General features: G+C 34.8%; 1 protein-coding gene across 1 annotated transcript; it reads left to right on the top strand.

Annotated features, from left to right (window-relative positions):
• Window positions 1-336: 336 nt before the first annotated feature.
• LOC129870164 (protein NSP-INTERACTING KINASE 3) lies at window positions 337-6,658 on the top strand. Its single transcript, XM_055944802.1, has 11 exons — window positions 337-1,151; window positions 1,246-1,378; window positions 1,457-1,528; window positions 1,609-1,752; window positions 1,851-1,922; window positions 2,033-2,092; window positions 2,303-2,400; window positions 2,529-2,672; window positions 3,472-3,813; window positions 5,566-5,957; window positions 6,064-6,658. Exons 1-11 carry the CDS (start codon window positions 1,049-1,051, stop codon window positions 6,379-6,381), a joined length of 1,878 nt encoding a protein of 625 aa, XP_055800777.1. The 5' UTR covers window positions 337-1,048; the 3' UTR covers window positions 6,382-6,658.
• The last annotated feature ends 16,652 nt before the right edge of the window (window positions 6,659-23,310 follow it).

Raw genomic sequence — 23,310 nt, 5'->3', positions numbered from 1 at the left:
GCTCGTGAGTTGAGCCCATGAAGATGGCGGATCAAACAAGACTGGGCTAAAAAACCTCATTCATAACTAAACTGAATTTTTTTAACTCAATCTCACTTAATTTAAGAATTAAATTGAATCAACCTCACGAACCAGTTCAGTATTTTGCATATTGAAATTACAAATGTGATGCAAGCTAGCATTGTGGGGCAAGTCTGCGAAAAACTTTAAGAGAACAAAATGATTTTAAAAATGTTGAAAAAGAAGTGAAAAAGTCCAAAAGCCAACAAAGACTAAGACAAGGCAAGCACGTGACCTGCAAAAAGCTTTTTTACTAGTACAGAAATTTTTTCCTTTTAGCCATGACATGCTCTTGTTCTTTCTGAATTCTCATCAATCCAACGCATCCCTTCAATCCAATCACTGAATAAAAAGCTAATTTTGCAAAGCCCAATTGCTTATTTGTTTCTTTTCACATATTAATCTGATAATTAAATAAAAGGATTCTTTTTTCTTCTTTTTAAAAAGCTGGCCACATCTCTGTATCTGTGAGTCTTTGGCCTATGTTTTGGCTTTTTCTGTTGTGTTTGTATCTTTGTGGTATATATTAAGAAAAGAAAGAATTATAATAGAGGGAGATGATGATGTTGAATGGATATGGTAGAGACCTTCAGTGAAGGAAGAAACATAGCTCAAACATAGAATTTGTTGGGATCAGTTCATATTCCAACATCATCAGATCTCAAGATTACCACCTTTTTCTGTTTTCTTTCTCGAGAAAATTTCCTTTTTATTCATTCTAATTGTGTAAAGACAGCAACTTTGAAGAATTATTGATACTTGAAAGAGCAGGATTTGTGGTTGCTATTGAGTGAAAAAAGCATCTATCTTTTCTTTATGTTTAGCGAATTGGTTCTGATTCTGAGAGTGCCCCTTTTATTGTAAATGGGTCAAAAGCAATGTTGAAGAAGTGATTTTGTATGCAAAGAATGTATTTGTTGTTGTGTTAATGTTTTTATGGGGAGGCAAGTAATCCCTTTTCTGAGAAGGTAAATTGTAGAAAATAGTAATGGAGAGAAAGTGTTGTATGCTGTGGCATGTGGGACTGCTGGTTTTAACATTGATGGAGATTTGTTATGCTTCTCTTTCCCCTACTGGTATCAATTATGAAGGTAAACTTTTTTCTCTCTTTAGCTTTGTTTCCTTAATTGGAGGCGAAAATCCTCCTCATCTTCCTTAAATGGGAAAACTGTTTTTCATATGCAGTTGTTGCTTTGACGGAAATTAAGAAGGCCTTACATGATCCTTACAATGTTCTGGAGAATTGGGATGTCACTTCTGTCGACCCTTGCAGTTGGAGAATGGTCACATGTACAAATGATGGATATGTTTCTTCTCTGTAAGTAGTTGAGCTTGAGTAATTTTTACTCTACATAATCCTAAGGCCTAAAGTAAAAAACTCTTTTTCCTTCATCAGTGGACTACCTAGTCAAAGTTTATCTGGAACCTTATCACCTGGAATTGGAAACCTCACTAAATTGCAATCTGTGTAAGTTGTTCACTATATGTTTCTCTTACTACTCCCTTATATTATTTTGTAAGCTAAATACTATTCCCAATCTCCTGTAGATTGCTGCAAAACAATACTATTTATGGTCCTATTCCTGGTGTGGTTGGTAGTTTAGAAAAGCTTGAGACACTTGATCTTTCCAACAATAAATTTGATGGAGAAATACCTGCTTCGTTCGGAGACCTCAATAATTTGAATTATTTGTGAGTTCAGGAAATTTTTCTTATTTTCACTGTTTCCGGTCAGTGTTATCAAACTAAACTTGAATCTTATTGTGTATCTTCACTGTTGAGCAAGACAGACGATTAAACAACAATAGCCTCACAGGATGCATTCCTCAATCTCTCTCTAGCATTGGAGGCCTTTCTCTTGTGTATGTCTGCATTACTCTCCTTTATGCGTATCCTTAAAAGACCCTAAATTACTCTTATGTTCTGTTTCTTCCTCTTACACTTTACTGATTATAGCTTATCTTGCTTGTAGGGATGTTTCTTTTAATAATCTTAGGGGTCCATTGCCCAAAATATCTGCAAGAGCTTTCAAGTGAGTCACCTTTTCTTGTTTCAATACAAAGTTGCTGCAGTTGAAGTAGTAATTCTCACTAATATTGAATTTTTACTTTTCATTAACAATAATCAACTAGTGCTTCTGGAATGATTGCTACTTGGAAAGTATTTATTTTTTATTTTTGAGATTTGATATATTACTAAACCTTACTAATATTGAATTTAAGTTCTTCATCATGATTTTCAGAGTTGTTGGAAATCCTTTGATTTGTGGCCAAAGTTCTGGGAATAATTGTTCAGCAGTGTATCCAGAACCACTGTCCTTCCCACCAGATAGTTTAGGAGGTCTGTATAACATCACTTCCATTCGCTTTCCGTTCCTTTCATTTAAAAGTGGAAAACAATAAAAGACACAGGAGGTTCTGCTATCTCTATTGTTGAAATTGTATTGTCTGTTTTCTTCAATTTCATAGATCAAAAAGCAGGAAGTAAAAGCCATCATGTGGCTGTTGCTCTTGGAGCAAGTTTTGGTGCTGCTTTCTTGGTTATAATAGTTATAGCACTGGTTCTTTGGTGGCGCTACCGACATAATCAGCAGATCTTCTTTGATGTCAATGGTTAGCTGATTTTCTTTTGCTTTTTATCCATCTTAGATAATTCAATTTCTTTTCTTTTTAGTTTGTGTATTTCTGGTTATACATCTTTCAATTAATTTGACATAGAGAAGGGTTTACGTTGACATTTGATTTTAAATCTATAGTCTAGTATTATGAAGGATCCAAATTTGCAAGTAGTGGATATTTAAATGCACTTCTCCATTTCCCAGATCGAAAATATGTTGAAGGCTAGATAATTCTCTTATTTAGCAAATTACAAAGCTCTCCGTACTGTGTCAATACTGATCAATGATTCTTCAAATTGGGACTTGGTACAGTCCTTACCTTTATTAGTTACTACCTATGAAGACTAAAAGATTGGGACTGTTGTTTCTCATTTATCTGCTGATTGTCAAAGTATATCTATGATTTCTCCCCTACCTTCACCAGTTTCTATGGACACATTATAGGCCAAAAGATTGACTGGTACATCTTTTCCCCAGTACACGATGAAAGAGCTGTTGACATGGAAAGATTTGCTCATATATAAATGGTTGCACATTTTCTTGTGAATATTGAACTAAAAATTTCTGAAGAACATAGAAATAAAATGCTATAATCCGCATCTTGGACAAGATAACTTCTCTGCTTTAGACAAGCTTAATTCATAGCCTGAACAAACTTATAGTGTGCTTGCCTCATGCATAGTTGTGGGACTTGTCACTAATTATTTCTCTTCACTTTCCTTGAGCATTAGTACTTTTCGACCGTCTCCAGCTATTTCTATAGCTGTATCTGAGCAATGATTTCTCAAATGCAGAACAATATGATCCAGAGGTATGCTTGGGTCACTTGAAAAGGTATGTCTTTAAGGAACTTCGGACTGCAACTGACCATTTCAGCTCAAAAAATATTTTGGGTAGCGGAGGATTTGGAGTTGTGTACAAGGGCCGCTTAAATAATGGAACTGTTGTGGCTGTCAAAAGATTGAAGGACTACAATGCTGTTGGTGGTGAAATCCAATTTCAGACAGAAGTCGAGTTAATTAGTCTGGCTGTCCATCGAAATCTTCTCCGTCTTTGGGGTTTTTGTTCAACTGAAAGTGAGCGGCTTCTTGTTTACCCCTATATGCCAAATGGAAGTGTAGCAGCACGATTAAAAGGTCAGCCTCTTGGCCTGCATGTTTTGTTGGTGAAAAATTGATTTGCCTGCTAGCTTCAGGTCATTACTCCCAACATCTATGTTCTGTGAAGTTGGACTTTCTTGGGAAGGTGTTTGTTAACTAGTTTCAGTTGTGGTTACCGTTCTTTTGCATTCTTTAGGTTCTTGGTAACACCTAATACTCTTTTAAAGCTGCACAATTTTCTATTACAGAAAGTGAGGCTTAACAGAATTAACGTATTATCTTACAAGAATGAATCTTGTGAAGAAATGAACCTTGGATCTAATCTAACACAACACTAAAAGTTAGCTCATGAGGTAAGGTTGGCTCAAAGACTGTATAAGGAGTCCACAACCCATTCCCTCAACCAATCTGGGACTTAACAAACCTGAAAGGATAGATAAGCTTAGTCGATATTTCAACTCCACTCATCTCTCGACATTTCATGACAAATTCAGTTTCTGCTTTTCATCATGATGTTTGGGGATTCACTTTTTCTCCATGTAAAATATGCTATATTTTGCAATGCTATGATTACATTGATTTACCATAGTTTATTGGTAGTTTAATTTACAGTCCAAACATGTTACCTTATAAATATGGAAACTTCTCTGCCAGTTGTATTGGAGATTGAAAGGAGAAGCTTAATTAAAAAAAAACTTTCTACAATTATCACTGCCTTAACTGTAGAAGTGTCATGTGATATTCGAGCTGATAATTTTAGCTCGTATTTGTAAAATCAGCCCATTTACCTTATACAAACTCACATAGCTCCCCGCTTACACTGTAAATCAGATTTTTTTCTCCAAAATCAGAGTTCTCTAAGGCTTGAAAACCAACAAATAAAAATTGGATTGGATTCTTTTCCCTAAAGCTATAACTTGACTCCAAAATCAGAGTTCTGTAAGGGTTGAAAACCAACAAACAAAAATTGGATTGGATTCTTTTTCCTAAAGCTATAACTTGATATATTGCCTGTCTAAGGACTCCCCTCTTTGCATTTTCTCTATCCAACTTAAAACTTGTTAATTTTAAGAGATTATCCTCTAGTCATTCTCTCAGTTTTATGCTTTTGGAATATTGAAGGAAGAAAGTGAATTGAAATTTAAAGCTTTACCATTGCACATGAAAAGCTTTTGAAAAGAAAAAGAAGTTTATCATCTTATACAACAAAAAGCATAGAGACTTAATTTTCAACCACCTGAAAAAGAGCTAATAGTGGTAAAATAGATTAATTTAACTATTGTTTTTGACAGTTGATAGTTGACAGTTGCATTCTCTAATTTGATAGCTAACAATTAGCTAAATTTAAAGTTTCTAGGCTTTAAGAGATTAAAGTGAATATAACCATTTCACCCGGTCCATATTTTACCCATATTTATATGGATGAATTCCAATCCAATTTAGCTCAATCCATATTCAAGCCACCCAAATCCGATCCAATCCACCATTTGCCACCACTATCAGTGATACTATCCTTTATTTTTTAATATTACAAGCTTTTAATGTTTGACCCACTCTATCAATTAACCCATCTTATTTTCTGTCCCTTATCATATTTCTTCTTCTGCTTCTTCTTCAAGTATATGGTAAGCCATCATCAGCCACCACAGTGATGTAGTTGCTTCTTTTCTTTGTGTCTTTTTATTGTTCTTAAATTCCAAGCTGTGTCCATTTTTGTTTTTCACAGAGCTACAGCGGCGAACATTGCCTTATATCAACTATGTCTTTTGTGGTTGCTAAATTTTTCAGATCACATCCATGGCAGGCCAGTTTTGGACTGGTCAAGGCGGAAAAGAATAGCAGTAGGTACAGCAAGAGGGCTAGTATATTTGCATGAGCAGTGTGACCCTAAAATTATCCATCGTGATGTCAAAGCAGCCAACATTCTATTGGATGAGGAATTTGAAGCAGTTGTAGGAGATTTTGGGTTGGCAAAACTCTTGGATCACCGGGATTCTCATGTAACGACTGCTGTCAGGGGCACAGTTGGTCACATTGCTCCAGAATATTTGTCAACCGGTCAATCATCAGAGAAGACTGATGTGTTTGGGTTTGGAATCTTGCTTCTTGAGCTAATTACAGGTCAGAAGGCTGTGGACTTTGGACGAGGGGCCAACCAGAAAGGTGTTATGCTTGATTGGGTGCGTTCAGTCTCTATTTTAATTTTGTTTACTGATTTGAACATTGAATCTTGCTAGTACACTGCTAAGCATGCTGTTGTTAAATTTACTGCCTAATATAATGCAGGTAAAGAAGCTTCATGTAGAGAAAAAGCTGAACCTTATGGTGGACAAAGATTTGAAGAACAACTTTGACCGGATTGAACTTGAAGAGATGGTTCAAGTTGCCCTTCTGTGTACCCAATTCATTCCAACTTATCGGCCAAAGATGTCGGAAGTACTAAGGATGTTGGAGGGAGATGGTTTAGCTGAAAAATGGGAGGCTTCACAAAAAGTGGAGACTCCTAGGTACAGAACGTCTGAAAATACACCAAAGAGATATTCTGATTATATAGAAGAATCATCACTAGTAGTTGAAGCAATGGAGCTTTCAGGACCTAGATGACATCTGCTTATCGTTCTTCTCCTTGCACGTTCTATCCTTGAATTGAAAATGAGAAATAGCTGTTGGAATGCATGTATTAATCTGTAAAAAGAACACAAAGTTCCATGTATAATTCGCTTCTTTTAATCAACAGCTAAGTTCATAGTTCTCTCCCTCTCAATTTTGAGAAAATGTGCCATTTATTTTCCGAAGCTGGGGGCATAAGTCAGCCATCCTCATGTACATTGTTCTGATTGAATAATTATTATATCTATTAATATATCCATGCTACTCATTAGTCATTGTGCTTCTAAGCCATTTTAACAGGGTAAACATATGTAATTACAACTCAATTTATTATGGGCTGTTTGGCAGTATAGTGTTTTTGGAAATGAACATTTCACGTGTCCTTTACCTTAGCATCATAAGATGGGTTTATACTTATATTTCACAATAAGACGACGTCTCAGAATTCTATGAATATTATATTGTCATGGTGAATGAATCATGATGTGTGATTTGGATAATGTGACTAGAACTGCTTAGGTAGCCTCTTAATAGCAATAGATTATATATCATGAATACGGTTTTTTCTTCTTTTGTTCCTGCACTGAAATGTTGTAGTAGTGATGGTAAAAATGAAAAGAAAAGGATGGTAGTAGGCAATGGTCAAGAGATCAGAAGTTGGAACCAACCATGAAGATTTGTGATTATATATATGTGATGGGGCTGGGCCAGAGCAGTGTAAGATAGTAACAGTTCCACTAAATTCTAAGGTATGTATGATGGTCACTCTTCATTTACTGGAAGGCTATAAAATGCTGTCCCACCAACTGATGATACTAGGTCTTGTCAATTCATAAAATGGACCCCATCAAAACAAAATGTGCAGGTTGTGCTTCACCCTCCAAAAGTTTCAAAATGCGTGGGATAAGAATAATGATCTATCAATAAAATTTATGTTTATTTTTATTTCATATTTGAGCTAATTTGAAGATTATTTTATTTAAAATGAAATAAAATAATTCTATGAGATATCTTTTCTTATCTCATCTTGGCTAATAAAACAGCCTTTAAAATTACTATTTGCATTCATTGATTTTTTTAAATAAAACAAATTTAATTCTAGAAAAGTTTTAGAGAAAACCTTAATTTCAAACTTTTTTGCCCTATTATGAGTTTGGTGCGTGTATTTCCCAATAAAATTGAGTGACATTTTTATCCTTACAGTCAAACAATATTTCATCTACATTTGTGGTATCGCTAAATACATATTCTAATGAAGATAATTAAAAAGAAAAATATTAGGCGATATTTGTAAATTTAAATTATCAAAATGTCCATTAAAATTAGACCATATTTTTACCCCTCATCTAAACACTCCTATACTATTTTTACATCCAATAGTAAATTTACCTATCAATAAAGAGTAAATGAATCAATTAAATGAGAAATAAATTATTTATATGCCAAGTTCCATGTATTTGCCAAAGCACTTATTATAGTATGTTTACTTTCCTATAATTTTTAATTTATTTTATTTGAAAAGCCTAAAATCACTTTTTTTAATTTTTTTTTACGTTCTCTTAATTACACCAAATAAAACTTTAGATCCTGTAACATCATGCATTCTCGTTTTTCATCATCTCATACGCTCTGAAATTTATGAGTTAAGACTTGAACCGATTTTCATATGCGGATGGGCCCGAACCCGATGACTTTTAATGGTATATATGTGCTAGGATCAATTCCTAAGTATTTGAAGTGTATTAGATGTGGTTTAGGGTCATAAGGTACCTTAAACATCAAGCCAAGTTCAAAGCATTTCTATAGGCTAAGATTTCACATGCGTTTATATAAGGATCAACTTTAAACGATCATATCTCTCAGCATATAAAGAGTTAGCTGGACCATGAATTATCAAATTAAAGGTCTATGAGTCTTCTTTCCAACACCACCAAGTTTGCATCAATTGGAGTTCGGAGTAGAAAGTTATGATTGTTTTACTAGAACATGTTCAGATTGGAAAATTTGGTGATGACACTTGTCCATTCGGGAAGTTGCTGAATGGATTGGCGTATCGCCGGATGGCATCGCCGAAATGGCCCGAAACCTTCAAAAATGTAAATTTTGGCAATCTAAAGCCCCCATTCGGTGATAGGACCTCCATTTTGCCTATTTGGCCGACAAAATTCATTAAAAGGTCATTTTCTTTGATTTTTATGGTTTTCTTATGTTTTCAGAAGGATATTCTTGACCTTTTACCCTCAATTAACTTCCCTAAGTCTATATTATAGCCTAATAACCTCCCCATTCATGTCCAACCCTTAGACAAAAAAAAATCGTACGTTCTAAGTTCTCTCAAGGAAGAAGCTAAGGTCCTTCACCTTCTAGCCTTAGTCTAAGGTTTCAAGTCTGTGTTTTCCTTCCAGGTATGTAAGGCTACTCATAGTGTTGGACTAAGTTTTTCCTCACGCCCTACATCCAAATTTAGTTAGTAAGAATTTAACCTAGGATTTTAACTCAAGTTTTTTGGATTTTTCGAATGAGTCCTGATCCCTTTCCATTGAATTCTATTTATTTTCATTGAGATTGTATTTCTTCGTGTAATTCTAATCCTTGAAATGTTGTTCATGCCTATTCTCACATGAACACTATTTAACTAAGTCTAGTTGAAACTTTTTGCATTACTATTCATTATGCATGAATTTCAGAACTTAAGTAAGTTCAAGTAGTTTAAGTTATCAGTTGAAGAAAATTTTTAAGGGAACTTAAGTTGTTCCAAATGCATTACTTTATTTTGACAAGAGCATGACTACTTTTAAAGAAAGCATGGTAGTTTCAAAAGAGAGTTCAGGCAGTTAAAGTAAAGTTTAGTATAACTTCAAAGAAGTATTTTGAGAATTGACTCAACACAAATAATATTACTATTATGAGCATTGTCACATATTTTGGAAGTAGTATTGAGCACCGATTTGGGTACTGTAAGACCCCAAAAGTTGGAAAGAAAAAACAAGAAGAAAATATTGTTAGAAAGTTGCTGATGCCATTTCCCACTAGCCAACCTATGGATCGTAGGAAGTCCTACGGATCGTAGGAAGGTCTCGTAGGAAAGGAACTGAGGGTCTAAAATTTGTCCAAGTGTGAACCCACTCTACAAGGGGTTCCTACAGACCGTAGAAATTCCTACGACCTGTAGAATGAGTTCAGAGATTGGCTATTTGGGTTTTGGAAAAGCCGGCAGGACAGACAGGTCCTACGATCTATAGAACATTTGACGACTAGTAGACTCGACTCGTAGGATGGGTCCTGAGGTCTGGGAATTTGGCTAAGTATAAATCCCTTCGATGAAGAGGGTCTATGACTGTAACTATTTAGATGACCTGTAGACTTGACTTGTAGGATCATATGTGCAATTCCAGTAGCTCAAGTTTTGGTGCACAAATCCTACGAAGGGTCCTAAGGTCCGTAAGAATTTCTAATATCCATAGGACAGGGGCCATAGGAAGATGGTTAGTTTTGACTTGGGTTTGACGAGTGAAGGATGACCCGTTAAAGGACCTACGACCCGTAGGTCCCTCCGAAAGATTTAAGAAGGGGTGTTTTTGACCTTTCTCCTTTATTTAACTCCTAAACTACATCATTTTGGGGTATTTTGCTAACCCTATAAGTACACAATTTCTTCAAATTTCCCCTATTCCCTCTCATTCTCTCAAAACCCCAAAATAATTCAAGTCTTCTTCTCCAAGGATCCTCTAAAGGTGAATTAGGGTTATTCAAACTTCAAGTCTCCTCTTTCAAATTTCAAGGCTAGAGTCCATCAAGGTATGTGAGAATTCATCTATGGGTTATCTTCCATCCATGGAGTCCCAAGGATTTCTCAATTATCTCTTTTTTGAATTTCTCCTAACCCTAGCTTTTGATCAATTTGCATTGGTTCAATTCAATTATGCTTTTACTTAATTCCAATAGTCTATTCATGCAAGATTTAGGTTCAATTACATGTTTTCAATAAATTTTTACAAGGACCCATGCATTATGCTATGAAATTCAAGTTTAAATTGTGAATTTATGATCAAGGATTTATGAATGATTTATTAAGGTTAAGAACTATGTTTTCAAGTATGTTTCAAGAAAGTAACCATGAGTTGTGAAATGTTTTCTCACAATATAAAAGAAAGTACGATTGTGATGCTTAGAAAGGTAAGTGTCCACATGTTATGTTATGATCATGGTTTTTAAGCAACTATTCTTATTATGTTTTTTATGAATGTGGATTGGTATTAATTTGCCTTTCCTAATGACCGTGTTTTCATCTATTCCGTTGAGATTAACTTAGCACTGAGAGAAATTGTGGTAGGGATCCACAAAGAAACCCTAGTAGCAACCCTTAGTTCCAAAACTACATGCTACCGTAGGTGCCTTTATGAATTAGCTAGTTGATCCATATATAGCTCATGTTCATATTTATACAAAGTCTACCTTAGCAAGTAGACTCTCTTTTCTCGGTGTGGGAGTTACATCGAATTTTATGTTATAGCTTTGTAATGATCCTGGAGGTCATTTTTGAAATTTTTTGCAAAATAACCATTTTACCCCTCCCTAGGGTTGCCCTAAGTCATTTCTGATTAGTATCGAGTGTTGATTTTGGAAAATTCTATGGAAAAGTTGGGTTTTGGAAGTTTTGAGATTTCAAAAGCTTAAAGTGTTCAAAAGTGGTATTTAGGAACAACCGGAGTTACGAGTCTCAGAATGGAATTTCGTCAATTCCATCAGCTCCGGAATGTGGAATTTGTCCCAGGAGAGTTTATAGAATCAAATTTGGAGTTGTAATGAATATTTGAGGTCTTAAGTTGGAAATTTGATGAATTTTAGACCAAGGTTTGACTTTAGTCAACTTTTGGAGTTTCAAAGCTCAGAATGATTTTCAACGACTCCGTTGGATTCGAGAAATGGTTTTAGGTCTAGGAGTGGCATTGGTCGAAATTTTGGAGGTCCCGAGCTCAGTTTGGTATTTTGGAGTCATAGTTAGTTTAGTTGCGACTTTTTGAGTTTTGGGTCGAGGAGAGCTCGAATTTGAATTCAGATAGTTTCATTGTGTTCGAAAGTTGAAATTATTATGGTAGCGTATAAAGTTGGTGTGCTCGAGGCTCCAAAAGAATCCCGAAGGTGCGATCCGAGAGTTGTGCTAAGTGTTGTGGTTGTTGTCAACTGCTTCTGGTGTGCCCTTCTCCATGTTCGCGGCACCTTGCCTGCGTTTGGGGAGTGTCACTTGGTTGGTCTCCGCATTCGCTGAGGTGGGGTCATATTTGCGGAGGGTGGACTGATTTGGCCTCTATGTTCATGGAACTCTTACCCGCATTTGCAGAGAGTTAAAGGGATACTCTTCGCATTCAGGGGATAAGTTCCCCGTGTTCGCGAAGGTAAAAAATGAGCCTTGAATAATGTTTAATCCCAAAACACAATTTAGACCTCATTTCACAATTGTTGGACCTTGGAGAGATCAGAAGCGATGTACTTTTGAGGGAAACCATCGGGGGTAAGTCCTTTTTGTAATGACCCTAAAGGTCATTTTTAGAAACTTTTGAGAAATAACCATTTTACCCTTCCCGATAGTTGCCCCGAGTCACATTTGATCCGTTGGTGTGATTGGTTTTGGAGTTTTGAGGAAAAGTTGAGCAATATGGGATTTTTTGAGTTTTAAAGGCTTAAGTTGATCGTAAAGTAGTTTTTGGTATCAATCGTAGTTACCAGTCTCAGAATGGAATTTCATTAGTTCCACCAGCTCCTAAATATGGAAATTGGTCTAGGAGAATCATCGTTTTCAGATTTGAGGTTGTTTTGTGGAATTGAGGTCCTAAGTTAAAAGTTTGAGTTAAAATATGACAAGGTTTGACTTTGGTCAACATTTTGAGTTCGTATGCTCGAATTAGATTTTTGATGATTCCGTTGGATTCAGGATGATATTTTAGGTCTAGAAGAAGCTTCGTCATATTTTTTGGGAGTTTCGAGAGCATTTTGGTCTTTTGAGCCTTAAGTTGGTTTAATTGCGACTAAAGGAACTTCGAGTCAAGGAGACCTCAAATTCGTCTTCTAACAATTCCATTGAGTCTGAAATGTCATTTTCAAGCTAGTAGCATATTTAGTTTGTGTTCGGGAAGTGCCGAATTAGTTTTGGGTGCGTTTTAAAGCTTCTTGGATACTTTGGCTCCGTTTCAGCAAATTGTGGCAACTAAAGGGTTCATTATTAGTTATGAAGAATGAAAAATTATTCCGAAAATTTTGAAATTTTGAGTATGAAGTTTAAGACTTATCTGCAAAGTTTGGTGCATTTTCGCTAAGCCAATATTGAAGTTTTATCGCAAAATATAAAATAATAGTTTACCGAGTAGAAATGATATTTGATGAGGAAAACGAATACAAAATTGAGTTTCGATTGAAGGAAAAGGTCCGTATCATTATTTAAGACATTTAGAAAAAATAATTAGGTCATTTAGCTATCATATGATAAAGTTACGACCTTTTTACCAAAAAAATACTGGTTTCTTGTGCAAAACAATGATGTATTGATATTTAAAATTTCAGACTGTGTTCATTTGGTATTTTGAGCATATTGGGAGTTCTAGAGCTCGGAATGGTGTGATTCTTGCAGTATTCTTCTCGAATTAATATGGGGGTTAATATTCGATCCTCAATTCTACATTTTCTCATGATTTCTTCATCTGGTTTTCTTTCCATATTTGTAAATTTCTTGGAAAAAATTGGGCTTTTATCTAGTTGGACCCCATTTTTGATGAAAAAGGTATATTTAGGATTCTTGTGTTATGGGTAAACTAATTTTGGCATACATTTGTTGATTCATTGATTATTTTCATCATATTAATCACATATAATTTGGATTTTTTCTAGTAAAGTTAAAGTTTGCTAAATTGAGGATTTCAACATCGATTTTAATTCCATTTTTGATGAAATTTCGTAGTTGAACTTTCCAAAACATGGGTAAGATATTGTTCAAGAAATATTTCAGATTTGAGTTGGGTTTTTGGATCCAGATATTGGGGTTTTCTCATGAACATAAATTTTAGTAAAATTGGTATTTGAGGGCCGATTTCAACTCCAAATTTAAATTGGTTTCAACATTAGTTTCTAAATACTTCAAGGATCATTTTCATGTAAATTGTTTTGGATTTTCTATTCATTTACGAAATCAGATTATGAAATCGTTAGACTCATGTTCTTATTGAGGTTTCATATTTGAATAAATTATCTTAATTCAGAACGTCGGCGTAAGGGTAAAGCTTAGATTTTAGAGTAGTTCGGAGTTGAATTTGAGACAAATAAATTTCTAAACCTTTGTTTAAACTTCTAGGATCTTGTATTGTTGTTTTGTATGTTGGAAAATGATGGGGAGAGATTTGATACTATTTGCTTATGTGATTGAGCTTGATAACAAAGAAATAAGGTAATTAATGGTAAATTTGATTAGTTATAATGATGTATTCGATATGATTAAATCTTTGACTAATTGTGGGTATGTGAATATATTATTATGACATGAGTTATGACTTGTCGTTGATATCATTTCATTATTGTGATTTACATGAACATTGCCTATTTGCATTGGTTCTGATATATTGAGATGAAATTGATTTGAGTATTATGCCGAAGGGAAATGGTTCCGGCGATGCCAAAGGAAAATGGTTCCGGCGATGCCAAAGGGAAATGGTTCCGGCGATTGATATTTAAGCCGAAGGAAAATGGTTTTGGCGGATACATGGTCCATGTGTGGCCTCCATGGGTTCCGACCTGCTAGTCAGCGGATGTGTATCATTAGGATAGACATGCATCACTTTACGTAATATTGCATTGCACTACATTGCATCATACATCCTTTGCTATTTTTGGATTGTGTTTACCTCTGATATTCCCGTGATTTATACTATTGATTGGTGTGATTTGACTGAGATTTGAGTTGTACTGTTGATGATACAAATATATATATATACTTGTGCTGTTAGAATTGTTAGACTGGGTTAATTTCTATATAGGTTATAATCTCAGAGGTTTGGTTGGTATGACAGTATTACGTGTATCTTATTAGGTTAGCTTAGTCTTAGTTGTTCGCTTACTGGGTACCGTATCGGTGGTACTCACTCTTGCTAACAACACTTGTGTAGGTTCCAAGTCCAGACAATGATCTAGTTCTCTTATCTTCATCCGAGGCTTTCTGAGGTGATTCGAGAGGTAGCTATTAATGTCGACCATCTTTCCTATTCCTTTTTACTAATTACTTTGTTCTATTCGAGAAACAAAGATTGAGACTTGTATTTATTTTGGTATCTTATATTTAGAAGACTTGTACTTGTGATAATCAGTTCGTGGGAGATTTTGTAGTGATTAAGATTTTTGCTTTTGTTATTTAAATTGCCTATTATAAAACTATTTCTGTATTTATTTCCGTATTTATTGGATTTAGGCTGACTTGTCCGATGGGAAAGGATCCAAAATTTTAGGTCTTGACAAAATAGTATCAGAGTCCTAGGTTTATAGGTCGCATGTGACAAACCAAGTTTAAGTAGAGTCTCGAAGATCAGTACAGAGATGTCTATACTTATCTTCGAGAGTCTATGAAGATTGTTAAGAAATATCTTCACTTCTTGATTCTTTATCGTGCGTCCTTGATCCGATCTAATTCCTATCGCTTCACTCTGTCCTCTCTCTTATAGTGATAACTCGTGCTTGGTCATGTGTGCGTGCAATTGAGATATCATCGCTTGGTGTTAGTGTTAGATCTGGTATTGAGGCAGAATCGATATACTTATGAAAATAATGTGTGGTCAGACTTGGAATGCTCTGCGATCTGAAAGGAATGAGTGAGGTTCTGGTTCAGTAATATTTTTGAGAATATGGTATTGGAAGGTGAACAATGGTTGAGAGACTTCGTTAATATCTCATCCCGTCTGGTTAGTTATTCAGCAATGAAAAATAGCGCTTGTGTGGCTTATTCGATATCTGAAGTGGTTTGACAATAAAGAATGGTATAATTAGGGGAATGACTATGTTGTGAGCACTGTGACTTTGGGAACTACAATATGTGAAATTCATCATAAAAGAATGAGTTTCATAGTGTATGATAATGATGATGTTACATCAATTGAGACTAGAATTTTTGACGGTGATTTTATAAAATAGGTGTATATTAGAAAGCATTATGATACGTCTATTTCCGCAATACCTGTGTTTACTTGGGTGAGGTTATGGGCTGTGTTGCTTCTGCTATCGACTTGACCTACGAAAAGGTGCATATTATTTTTGGTTGGAGATTGAAATATTTTGGTAATGTATGACGGTAACGTAATGGGTAGAAAGGTGTAGACCATCTGGGAATGATCTTTTTGATGGATATGATGTGTTATAGTGGTGGATCTGTCGGGCTCTCATGGTATGGTACTAGAGATATAGGGGAATAGAGACATCGGTTGGCAAGCCGAGTACTAGCTATTGAGAAGTTATAAGTTGTTTCACCTACTCGGGTAATGAAGTTCGATCTTGCATTCACATTTGAGAAACCAACTGGTTGTTACTATAGATGTTGGAGTTAGGTATGATTTATAAGAAAAATTATAGTGGTGGAATTTTGGTGGGGAATTAATGTGTTTAAATGATGACGTGTATTTTGGGGATCTAATTGGGATTGGTGAGTTCTTTATGAGCTAAAAGGAGTGGTTTGACATTAAAAGGATAAGCTTATGGGTGGAGAAAGTTTTGTCAAGTATACTTGTGTGAAGGTAGGTGAGTGTATATCAGTAAGAGAATACATATGGGAATTGGTTAGTTCATGGGATTAGCCAGTATAACAAGTTTGAGGTATCATGTGGATGATAAGGTTAACTCCATGATGATGACAAGAGTGGATGAGCATGGTAATAATAGTTCAGGATGGACTCTGATTAGGATGCAACTATGTGGTGATGGCTTTCGGTTAAGGGGATCTAGTATAATAATGATGACTTGCAAGCATCTAAGATTTTGGTTTCTACCACTTGATGAGTAGCATAGTTATATGGAAAGTTGTATGATATATTGAGAACCACTCGAGTATAATTGAAAAGAGTTTCAACTTATAATGGGAGAATTAGTGGGATGTAGTTTGGCCTTCAGAATGAGGGAAGGGAAAGAATACTTAGAGCCTGTTTGGATAAGCTTTTTTTAAAACTGCTTATAAGCTGAAAACTGCTTATTATAAGCTAAAAAAAGGCTGGGGTAACCCAACTTATTTTTTTAGCTTATAAGGTATTTTCAGCTTATAACCTGATTTAGATAAGTTAAGTCAAATAAATTCAATTATTTTTTGAGGCTTATTTTAAGCACAAAATGACTTTAAGTTGGCCAGCTAAACACTCAAAAAGATGAAAACAACTTATAAGCAGCTTATAAGCTAATCCAAATGGGCTCTTACTCTAATTGCAAAGTTCAAGGATTTAATTTCAGGGATGTTGGAAAGTTGGGTTCAGGATACGTGGCTTCATCCGTCATGCTTCGAGAGTGTAGTCTATGGACATTTGGCTCTAATTTTGTAGTAAGTTCTATAGTGGTCTCGGGTCTGACAACTAGCATGATTTGGGTTCCTTATAAGAGACAGGGTAAGATCGACATATAAGTGTCTAATGATAAGCTAAGGTATGTGATTGCATAAAATCTTCAAGGTTTAGGCTAATTTTGATTGATAAGGGAATTGGTTTACATGATTTGAATTGAAATTTCAAGTTTGGCATTGTGAGTCTACATTCTGGTGGTTGGATTTTGTCAAGGTATGAATTGGCAAGGTAAGGAATGATTGATTGTGTAGATTTTTGAGCATTTTGAAGAATTATGCATGGTTTGAGTTGTGGAGTTTATTACTTTCGGTTGTAAAAGAGTTCAATGAAGTTTTCATTTGAGAAGCTTGGTTTAAGTTAAAAGGTAACATGTTGTGGATGCTTGGCCAAGAAAATAATGATGATAAATGAGTTAAGGAAAGGAACACGAGTATGGTGCATCAAAGAGTTCAAGGATTTGGTATTGGATCATGAATATTATTTAAGAGTTTCAATGTCTCGGCAATATTGTGGGGTGGATACAAGCTAAGAAATGTGAAAAAAATAAGACTTCAGGTGTATATCCTTAGTTCAAAGTTGAAGGTTGTATGAATTTTTGCCTTTGAGTTTAGATATGACTATACAATATAGACTGATTTGGCACAAATTTATGAGGGATGTAACGATGACTTTTTTGAAGGTTTGGTTTTGGTTTGAGCGACAAAAAGTGATGTATGAGAGATTCTACATTCTTATGTTGGGTTGGATTGTTCAAATTATGGTAGGTGACTTATGAGTGCACTATATGAAGGACTTACAATTCTACATGGTTATTTAGGATTTTGAGCTGGATTTATACTACTCTGTTGATGGAAGTTAGACACTTTGTGGTGAATAAAGGTTATGCACTTATGGTATATAAAAATCTAAGGGTGATCAAGGGTTTCTCTAAGATTTTGCATGTGAAGGGTTGCATATGATTGATATTAGTTTCTGATTCAATAGTTGTACTTTGAGAGAAAAGCACCATCAGATTTGGAATTAGTGCTATCGATCTTAGGTAGGGTCAATTTCCAACATGGAATTCTTAAAGTAGGCTTGAGGTGGATAGTAACTTTTCTTTTGAAAAAAAGAGAAGCCATTATTTAGAGTTACGGAGGGTGGAAATGTGATTTCCAAAGAATTTTTGCACTAATGTTCATTTTGGAAGCATGAGTAGAGGATCATTAAGGTCATGATATTTTGTTGGCATCGGATTTTTGGTTTCAGTTATCGAATTATGATGAATATGTTGGGTTTTGATGAGTTGAGTATGTTTCGATCTATATTGGTGATCAATCAGATGTTGTATCTAGAGGGGAGTCAAATGGATAGAAATCAGATAATTGATGGAGTTTTAATTGTGGATACTAGAGAGGGAGTATTCTGAGTAAGACAAAGGAGAATTTTGGGCAATTAAGGTATACTAGTAGCACTGCTTGTTTAAACCTTGTTGAGAGTGCTTCTATGAGGTCTATAGTGGAGAATTGCAGTTTGTCGATAGTCTTGGTATTTATCTTGTCGTTGAGAACATGTTTCAGCCATATGTGATTGACTTTAAGGAACATTGGACCTAGTTCCATCATTCTCAGAAGTTTTCTACAATCACAACTACTGTTCCAACATCTCGACAATGTTATTAGAGCTTCTACTTGAATGTATTGTTAACTGGGTGGTTACTTGGTTGTCTCCTTCTTTGGATCGAATTAGTTGGATTCTCCCTTGATGAGTATGCATTGTCTAAAGATAAGGTGTTTATAGCTAAAACTCGTGGAAGGATTATGTTAAGAAAAATAAATTTAATTAAGATAAGTGATGGGTTTGTGCAATATGCGTGTTTGGTGGTTGGTTCTGATTCACTTCAACTTTTAACGGGTAATAGTTCAGAATTGCTTTGTAGTTATGTGAGAAGGGAGGTCGTCTTAGTGACTATGTTGTGTTCTAGAGGGTTTTGATTCATGGGTTGGTTCGCGGCTTGGTAATCACTCTTGGATTGAAAATATTTCTTCATCTTGGTTCAAAAGTTTGAATTGTAGTGGGATAGTTTGTTGGTAAAGTCCTCGAAAGTAGGTTCCCTTGGAAGATAAATAATGACTTTGGAAATTATGCCTCAGACTGTTGGTAGTGTCGAATATTCTTCTTTCTTTTACTTTATGTTCGAGGATGAACATGGTTTTTAGTGGTGGATAATGTAATGACCGAAGGTCATTTTTAGAAACTTTTGCAAAATGACCATTTTACCCCTCCCGATAGTTGCCCCGAGCCATATTTGACCCATTGGTGTGATTGGTTTTGGAGTTTTGAGGAAAGGTTGAGTAACATGTGAGTTTTTGATCTTTAAAGGCTTAAATTGATCAAAAAGTAATTTTTGGTACCAATCAAAGTTACGAGTCTCGAAATGAAATTCCGTTAGTTCCATCAGCTCCGTATGTGAAAATTGGTATAAGAGAATCGTCGCTTTTAGATTTGAGGTTGTTTTGTGGAATTGAGGTCCTAAGTTGGAAATTTGAGTTAAAATGGAACAAGGTTTGACTTTGGTCAACATTTTTAGTTCGTATACTCCAATCAGATTTATGGCCTAGAAGAGGCTTCGTCATAGTTTTTGGGAGTTTCGGGAGCATTTTGGTCATTTGAGCCTTAAGTTGGTTTAATTGAAACTAAACAAATTTCGATTCAAGGAGACCTCGATTCATCTTCTGACAATTCTTTTGAGTCTGAAATATCATTTTTAATCTAGTAGCATATTTGGTTTGTGTTCGGGAAATGCCGAATGAGTTTTGAGTGAGTTTTTAAGCTTTTTGGATGCTATGGTTCTGTTTCAACAAATTGTGATAGCTAAAAGGTTCATTATTAGTTTTAAAGATTGGAATATTATTTCAAAAGTTCTGAAATTTTGAGTATGAAGTTTAAGACTTATCTGCAAAGTTTGGTGCATTTTCGCTAAGCCGAGATTGAACTTTTATCACAAAATATGAAATAATAGTTTACCGAGCAGAAATAATATTTTACTGAGCAAACAAATATGAAATTGAGTTTTGATTGAAGAAATAAGTCCGTATCATTATTTAGGATATTTAGGAAAAAGAATTGGGTCATTTCGCTATCGTATGAGAAAGTTATGACCTTTTTACCAAAACAATTCACTGCTGGTTTCTGGTGCAAAAACAACCCTATAATGATATTTAAAATTTCAGACTGTGTTCATTTGGTATTTTGAGCATATTGGAAGTTGTAGAGCTCGGAATGAAGTGATTCTTGCGGGATTCTTCTCAAATTAATGTGGGGGTTAGTATCTGATCCTCAATTTGATATTTTTTCATGATTTCTTCATCTAGTTTTCTTTCCCTATCTGTAAATCTTTTGAGAAAAATTGGTATTTTATCAATTTGGATTCTATTTTTGATGAAAAAAGTATATTTAGGATCTTCGTATTATGGATAAACTGATTTTGACATAAACATGTTGATTTATCGATTATTTTCATCATATAAACCACATATAATTTGGATTTTTCTCGATAAAGTTAAAGTTTGGTAAATTGAGGATTTCAAGGCCGATTTTAATTACATTTTTGATGAAATTTCATCTTTGAATTTTTCTAAATATTGGTAAGATATTTTTCAAGAAATATTTCAGATTATAGTCGAGGTTTTAGATCTGGATATATTGGGATTTTCTCAAGAACATGAATTTTAGCAAGTCAAAATTCAAATTGGTTTTTATTATTAGTTTCTAAATACTTCAAGGATCATTTTCATATAGAAATTTCCTGATTTTTTGTTCGTTTACAAAATTGGGTTTTTCGGGTCAGATTCGGCCCAATTTTCAAAAATATTGATTTAGGTATCATTAGACTCATTTTCTTATTGAGATTGCATATTTGAATAGATTATCTTGATTCAGAATTTTGGCGTAAGAGTAAAGCTCAGATTTTAGAGTAGTTTGGGTTTGAATTCGAGGCAAGTGAATTTCTAAACCTTTGTTTAAGCTTTTGTATCATGTATTCTTGTTTTGTATGTTGAAAAATGATGGGAAGCGATTTGAGACTATTTTCTTATGTTATTGAGCTTTATAACGAAGAAATGGGGTAATAAATGGTAAATTTGATGAGTTATAATGATGTGTTCGATATGATTAAGTCTTTGACTAATTGTGGATATGTGAAGAGATTGTTGTGATATGAGTTATGACTTGTCATTGATATTGTTCCATTATTTTGATTTACATGAACATTGGCTATTTGAATAGGTTTTAATATTTATTGAGATAGAAATGTGGATAGATTGTTGTGATATGAGTTATGACTTCTTGTTTATATCATTCCATTATTGTGATTTAAATGAGGATTGCCTATTTGTATTGATTCTGATTTATTGAGATGGAATTAATTTGAGTATTATGCTAAAAGGAAATGGTTTCAGCGATGCCCAAGGAAAATGGTTTCAACGATGCCCAAGGGAAATGGTTCTGGCAAGTGATGATTATGCCAAAGAAAAATGGTTCCAACGATGCCCAAGGAAAATGGTTTCGGCGATTGATATTTATGCCGAAGGAAAATAGTTCCGGTGGATAAATGGTCCATGTTTGGCCTCCATGGGTTTCGGCCTGCTAATCAGCGGATGTGTATCATTAGAAAAAACATGCATCACTATACGTGACATTGCATTACACGACATTGCATCATACATCCTTTGCCATTTGTGGATTGTGTTTACCCATGATATTCTAGTGATTTATATTATTGATTGGTGTGATTTAACTGAGATTTAAGTTGTATCTGTTGATGGTACATATATATACTTGCGCTGTTAGAACTGTTAGACTGGGTTGAATTCTATGCAGGTTGTAGTCTAAGGTGTTCAGTTGGTATGACAGGAGTACGTGTATCTTATTAGTTTAGCTTAGTCTTAGTTGTTCACTTGCTGGGTACGGTATTAGTGGTACTCACCCTTGCTAACTACACTTGTGTAGGTTTCGAGTTCGGACAGTGACCCAATTCTCTTATCTTTATTCGAGGCTTTTTGAGGTGATTTGAGAGGTAGCTATTGATGCTGCCCATCTTTCCTATTTCTCTTTATTTATTACTTTGTTCTATTCGAGAAATAAAGATTGAGACTTGTATTTATTTTGGTATCTTGTATTTAGAAGGCTTGTACATGTGATAACCAGTCTGTGGGGGATTTTGTAGTGATTAAGATTTCCGCTTTTGTTATTTAAATTGCCTATTTTAAAACTGTTTACGTATTTATTTGTGCATTTATTGGGTTTAGGCTGACTTGTCCAATGGGAAAAGATAAGTGCCATTACACCAGAAACTTTTACCATGATTTCATCACTACCCATCAATTATTTACTGATTTAAGCTTGGATTTGGGGATTTCAATTGAGAAAATTAGGGTATTTTCAAGAACATGAAATTTTTGGTAAATTGATGATTGTGAGCTCATTTTAAGTCCAAATTTAATTTCGTTTTCACTTATAGATTCTAAATTCTTCAAGGATCATTTTTATGTAAAAATTTCTAGATTTTCTATTCATTTTTGGGATCGGGTTTTCTGGGTCATTTTCAGTCCGATTTTAAAATATTATGATCTAGGTGTCGTTAGACTCCTGTTGTTATTGGAATTGCATATTTGAACAAATTTTAGTGATTTGAAATGTTGGTGTAAGGGAAAGGCTCAGATTTTGGAGTAGTTCAAGTTTAATTTGAGGCAAGTGAACTTCTAAGTCTTTGTTTAAGCTTGTAGGATCATGTATTATTGTTTAGCATGTTGAGGAGTAGTGGAAAGTGGTCTGGGATTATTGGGTTATTCAATTAAACTTGATAACTAAGAATGGGGTAATAAATGGAAAATATGATGATTTGACGTGTTGTGTTTGATATGATTAAACCTTTGGCTTATTGCGAATACTTGAATATATTATTGTGATATGAGTTGTGACTTATTGTTGATAGCATTTCATCATTGTGATTTACCTGATCATTGTTTATTTGCATTGGTTTCAATATTTTGAGATGAAAATTTTATTAGAGGATTATGCCGAAGAGAAATGGTTTTGGCGAATGATGAATATGCCGAAAAAATAGTTCTGGCGCTTCTAAGGGAAATGGTTTCGGCGATTGATGATTATGCAGAAGGGAAATGGTTTCGGCGGATGCGTGGTCCATGTGTGTCCCCTATGGGTTCCATCCTGCTAATTAGCGAATGTGTATCATTAGGGCAGACATGCATCACTATACGTGATATTGCATTGCACTTCATTGCATCATACATATTTTGCCATTGTGGACTATTTTACCCCTGATATATCCCTGATTTGTATTATTGACTAT

The sequence above is a fragment of the Solanum dulcamara genome, chromosome 10 (genome assembly GCF_947179165.1).
Source record: "Solanum dulcamara chromosome 10, daSolDulc1.2, whole genome shotgun sequence".
Classification (NCBI taxonomy): Eukaryota; Viridiplantae; Streptophyta; class Magnoliopsida; order Solanales; family Solanaceae; genus Solanum; species Solanum dulcamara.
The sequence above is the reverse complement of the archived record's forward strand: the minus strand, read 5'-3'. Positions and strand labels throughout refer to the sequence as shown.